Source organism: Acanthisitta chloris, unplaced genomic scaffold (assembly GCF_000695815.1).
Source record: "Acanthisitta chloris isolate BGI_N310 unplaced genomic scaffold, ASM69581v1 scaffold33462, whole genome shotgun sequence".
Classification (NCBI taxonomy): domain Eukaryota; kingdom Metazoa; phylum Chordata; class Aves; order Passeriformes; family Acanthisittidae; genus Acanthisitta; species Acanthisitta chloris.
Window position 1 is genome coordinate 22,277 of NW_008661628.1, and position 5,374 is coordinate 27,650.

The window sequence follows — 5,374 nt, forward strand, 5'->3', positions numbered from 1 at the left end:
TCAGTGCCAAACATTCCATCCCCTCAGTCAGCAGCTCCAGCTTCAGGGCTGGGCTGCACAAAATTTATCCCAGCCAGAATTTCTGCCCCAGTTACCATGTATCTTGCTGGAATTTGATTCGTTTAGCTCTCCTAGTCACAGACAAAATTGCACCTCGAAGTGGGGTGGTGAAGGATAATGAGCTAGAGAGATATGACTCCCTCCAAACAATCTGTGAACAAACAGTGCTGCTCTCTTATAGCCTGTTTACCTTGAGGATGCTCAGAGTGTTATGGTAGAACTCAGGTGGTGTTCGGTCCAAGATACGCTCCAGTGCTCCTTGGACAATTGTACAGGGTCCTAGGATCCTTTGGCTCAGTCTTATAAGGCCATCCCTGATCTGAGAAAACATTGTGACATTTGCAGTTCAGATGATGCTTTCCTGAAGGAAAGGAACAGCTCCAAGGCCCACTTTCTGTATTTCTACAGCTGTTCACACCCCTCTCTTCAGTGAGCATACAGAGTATTAAGGAACATTTGCGTGACTACATGCCAGGTTTTTCAGTCTATTTACAGTGTCATTCTCTGGTCCTCAGCTGCAGATTGTAAAGCTTCCCAATCTGACTTGAACCAGGCTGGAATATAGCTAATACAAACAAAGTCAGAGCTGTTCCAAATACTACTTTGCATTTCCCTTAAGTTTGAGCCCACAATCCACACTTTCAAAGCCAGATAAGGACAATCAACATTAGCTTTTCTGCTCACTCATTTGGTCCTCTCTTCTCCCTCTTCTTCTGCAGAGAGCCTTCTAGGTGGAAAGGTCACTGCAGTAGATGGTTGTTCTTGTAACACAGCTGAAAAATAGCCAGATAAAGCACTGGCAGCACTGCAAGGTGCTTTGTTCTTACTTTTAAGAGAAACCATGTAAAAGAACATAGAGACTACACACGGGCTCAACATACTGGATAAGCCATGCAATACCTTCAGTGCATGCTGGAGCTATTTGAGAAGTTAGAAGCACATGAAAAGGACAAGGGATGTGTGAATAAGCAGCATAGACAAGGAGTGTGCTACAATGCAGATGTGGGTAGAAGGCCATGTCTGGGAACAGATGAGTAAGGAAGGGACATGAAGAGGCTAGAGGAGCAGAAAAGCATGTGAGCACAATTGGGTGACATCCATGTGAGAGCAAAAGAGCAGTACATGCCTGTATCACTTAAACACCTGGTGATCCACAGACTGAAGATGCTGCAAGCCTGTTGCCATGACAGCATCACTCAGCAGTTCTCACCTCATTACCAAAGATGTCTCTCCTGTCATGAATTAGGATCCAGCCCATCCGCCAGCCGGGGACTAACCACCGTTTTGCCAAGCCACCACAGGACAAGATTGGCACATTGGTGCTCAGGGTTGCAATGGGTTCATACTTGCAGTCAGCAAACACCTGTGACAGGAGACTGTGTTAGGGCTGTCCTTAGCTCTTGTTGTGGGGCCTGTGGGTGTGTGCATGAGGCTTAACAAGAAGGGATGCAGGGAAGTGATGGGAAATTGATGATTAAAGCTCCCAGCTTCACGGTATGAGCATGGTAAGTGCAATCACATAAAAGTGAACCATTTGAGAAGAGGAAAGGAGCTGTCCCTCACCTCTGGACACTTGGCTGCCATGGCCAAGGGTTAGGTGGATCAAAAAGGACAGGAAGCATTAGGGCTGCAAAGGACTGCAAGTGACACTCACCATGTCTCCATAGATCTCGTCAGCAAGGATGGGCACGCACTGTCTTGATGCCACTGTGGGAGAGAGGGCATTCAGCCCGGCCACCCTGTGTCTTCCATGGGAACAGGTTTGCCCTTTGCTGTAGGGCCTAGCAGGGCTCTGAGGGAAGTTCTGTCCCAGGGCAGAGGGTACCTATCTTCCTCCTACAGACTGTTCATTCAGAAAGCCTAACCACTGGAGGTCCCTGCCCTGGCTGAGCCCAGTTCTGCTCCAGTCTGTGGAGGCTGGCAGCACAGCCCTGCCTCTGTCAGGTCAAGGCTCAGGAAGCACAGGGTTCCTGTGAATGATCCCACTGCAGAGCCAGAGTGGAGAAATGAGCAGTCCAAGGCACATAGAGGTTTTTGTGGAAGACATGTGCTCTGCATGTTTTTTGCCTGGATAAGACACTCTTACACCAAGCAAGCCCTGATTTCTGAGCGGGGGTCAGTCACAAGGAGAGAAGCAAAGCACTGGGCCATGGTGCTGCAGTGACTGAAACACGGGCAATGTGGTCACATATCAGACTACAACCATGTGCCAGATACACACGGTCAGGCTCACCTGCCAGGATCTCCTGGAGGTGGCTTTTGCTGAACACAGAGCCACAGGGGTTCGACGGGTTATTCACAATGAGGCAAGCTGTCTTCTCATCCACCAGAGACTCCAAGTGCTCCAAATCAATTTCCCAGGACTTCTCTGGCTAGTGAGGTGAAGAGAAGGGGAAGTAACAGCTGAGGATCTGGACTTGCCACACAAAGTGAGGTGTGCCAGGCCACCCAGTGTTACTCATGTTGCCTTCATGCACTTCCCAGGTAGAGCCAGGGTTTTTCTGAAAGGCAGAAATGCCAAAGTTGTCCTTTCCAGACCTGACATCACTTACCAAGAGGTTGTAGAGTTTGACCTCAATCCCCATAGACAATGCCAGAGTCTTGTAGAGGGAGAAGCCAGGCCGTGGCACCAGGATGTTCTGGCCTGGGTTGGCCAGCACTGCCAAGGCAAGCTCTATGGCCTGACTGCAGCCACTTGTCAAGATGACATCCTGCAAAGAGCACAGCAAGGTCAGTGAGAAGTACAGCCACCCCAAAGTGTCCCAGACATGTGGGAGGGACATAACACCCAGGCACTGCCAGGTGAGAGCTTCTCAGCCAAGAGGACAGCCCCAGAGCCTGACAGAAAGCAGGAAGACTCCAACAGCTGGAAAGCCCAGCCTCCTCCTGAGGAGGGTGGAGGAGAAGGGCTCAGGGCAGGGATGAGAGCAGCAGGAGGCCACTGTGGGACAGGCCCACTGTGGAGCCTTCAGTCCTGCAGCTGGGCAGGGAGGGAGAGCTGGGGCAGGGCCCCCATGCCCCATGGTCTGGGCACAGGCAGCAGGGCCCTGCCTGAGCTGCAGTGGGAGCACCTTGCTGGGCAAGTACCTGGGCTGTCAGTGGTGCCTCTGGACAGCTGTAGTATGCAGCCACAGCTTCCCGGCAGGACTGGTAGCCTGAGGAAAGAGGTATCAAACATGAAAGGGAGGTTTTTACAGACCATTTCCTTCTTCCTGTGAGCCTCCAAGGCTCACAGCTGCTGCCCAGCTGGGGAAAGCCCATTTGGTGGTGTCCCAAGGCAGCAGACACTGTCTGTGTGGCCAAACACCATGCAGCTCCTGAGGCTGAGCCAGGATGGCCAAGAGCAATGCCAGACCTTGGGCCAGGAGGCAGAATCTGGCCCCAGCACATCCTGAGGACAGAACAGACAGGAGCAGGTGGAGGGCAGCCAGGGAGTTTTGTGAGCCAAGTGCGATGACACAGCCCTCAGTGTTTAGTGATGGCACCAGGGCAGCCCTCCCTGTCACTGCCTGGAAGGTCCCATGAGGCAGGCATGAGCTCTGTCCACACTTCTGGCACTAACTGCTGAAAAGCCTCATGTTGTCAGAGCACCCAACGGGAGTTCTGGTCAAGGCAGATCAGCAAGGAGCTTGGCTGCAACCAATGGCAGGGACACACATTCCCAAGTCCTTCTGGCTGCTTGAAGCTCTGCCTACTCCAATAGCTGGGACAGCAAACACAGCTTCCACAGGAACTCTGAGCCTCAAACGGCTCATGTAGGGAAGGACATTCAGGTGTATCTGGGGGATACACATGCTTATGTGTTCAAATGACTGTTGGTGAGGACAGCAGCAGGGTGCCAATGGAAGGATGTCTGTGGGCTTCATACACCTGCTGTGGGGTAGGAGGTAGCATATGACTCCACCCAACTCTCATAGGATGAGCTTTGTCAACTTACCAACAGATGGAGCATAACCGTTGCACCGGCCTGAGTCCAAAACCTCCTTCATAGCCCGTGTGACCTCATCATTTGTGGGAAGGTTCCCAAAGACCGTTGGGTCTCCTTTTTGAAGAGTGAAAAAATAGGAAAGTTCTCACTGCTCTGTGACAGGCACAGAGCTGTGTGATTGTCTGGTTTATCCCATAGTGTTTGCACAAACTTTGTGCTTCAGAGCCCTGCAACCTGCCAGACACACAGTTGACCCCAATACCCAGAGGTTTCAGACACAGGACTATGCTCACCTAAGGATAAGGAGATCATGGCTTTCTTTGGGTTGGGCTCCACCTTCATGCTGTCTACAATGGCTCGGACAGGATTGAAAGTCTTCTTTGACATTTCAGAAGCCCTGACAGCCCATCTTGGCTTCCGGCCTTTCGCCTTCGCTGGTGGCATGGTGTTCCCAGTACTCTTGAGATGAACATCTAGCATAGGGGCATGATCTCCATGGCCGTTCACGCGGATCAGGTACGAGTCCATCCTGTGAGCTGTCAGTGCAAAGTGAATTTCCTGGGCTTAGCTAACACATGTCAAACAAGGAAGCTGTCCATTTGGGGATGCAGCCAAAAAGTAAAACTTCTGAAAGCTGTAGACTCTACCTGCTGCCTATGGACAGCTCATCAGCAGCAAGTAGGGTTCTCTTTGGCGCTTGGATGGCGTGAAACCCCACAAAAAAGTGAGAGCACAATACAGTGGGAAAGATAAAGACACTGCTCTATGCGAGCTGCACCGCTGCCTAGCATGGTCCTGTTAAAGCCAGGGGCCAAGAGTTAGCAGCATGTTGTAGTCACTGTTTGACTGCAGATTCAATATTTCACTGACAAAAGGACCACATCACCCTTCTCCTCCCTCCAGCTATCAACCTTCACACCTCAAACTGCAGCCACAAGGACCAGCCCACTATGTGTGTTCACATCCAGAATGTTCCTTCAGTCTACAGACAGAAATGCAGCACTGTAAATCAAACCTCAGTTGCCAAAAAGGTAGTTCTTGTCCGATGTTATCAGGATGCACTGGGCAGTGGCAGAACAGAGGTTAGACACTAGCCTCTGTTGGCAGAGTAACAGCCCAGCCCAGAGAGCCTAGATCAAAAGACAATGCTTAGAAAATGGGGCAAGAGTAGTATGGCCAAGAGGGAAACCTGGCAGGCAACACTGCCCCAAGCAAAGGGCCTGTAGTTGCCCCAGAGGCTGAGTAACAAGCGTGGCACGGCAGAGGAACACTTGCCTTTAAGGCACTAAAATGGACACAGAAGTGACTCACACACCCCAACTCAAGAGACCCAGAGCACAAGCTAGACCCAGAGAGGAAAAGTCTTCCTTATGAACTGCTGATGAC

At 51.2% G+C, this 5,374-nt stretch overlaps 1 protein-coding gene across 1 annotated transcript in view; it reads right to left on the reverse strand.

Moving 5' to 3' along the window:
- TAT (tyrosine aminotransferase) overlaps positions 1-4,516 on the reverse strand; it is a 7,509-nt gene extending 2,993 nt beyond the window's left edge. The window contains exons 1-8 of the mRNA XM_009070298.1: positions 4,282-4,516; positions 3,998-4,102; positions 3,148-3,215; positions 2,613-2,771; positions 2,294-2,432; positions 1,715-1,767; positions 1,271-1,423; positions 251-379 (exon numbers count right to left, since the gene is read on the reverse strand). Coding sequence (XP_009068546.1) covers positions 251-379; positions 1,271-1,423; positions 1,715-1,767; positions 2,294-2,432; positions 2,613-2,771; positions 3,148-3,215; positions 3,998-4,102; positions 4,282-4,516 — 1,041 coding nt within the window. The remainder of the gene's footprint in view (positions 1-250; positions 380-1,270; positions 1,424-1,714; positions 1,768-2,293; positions 2,433-2,612; positions 2,772-3,147; positions 3,216-3,997; positions 4,103-4,281) is intronic.
- Between the last annotated feature and the right edge of the window lie 858 nt (positions 4,517-5,374).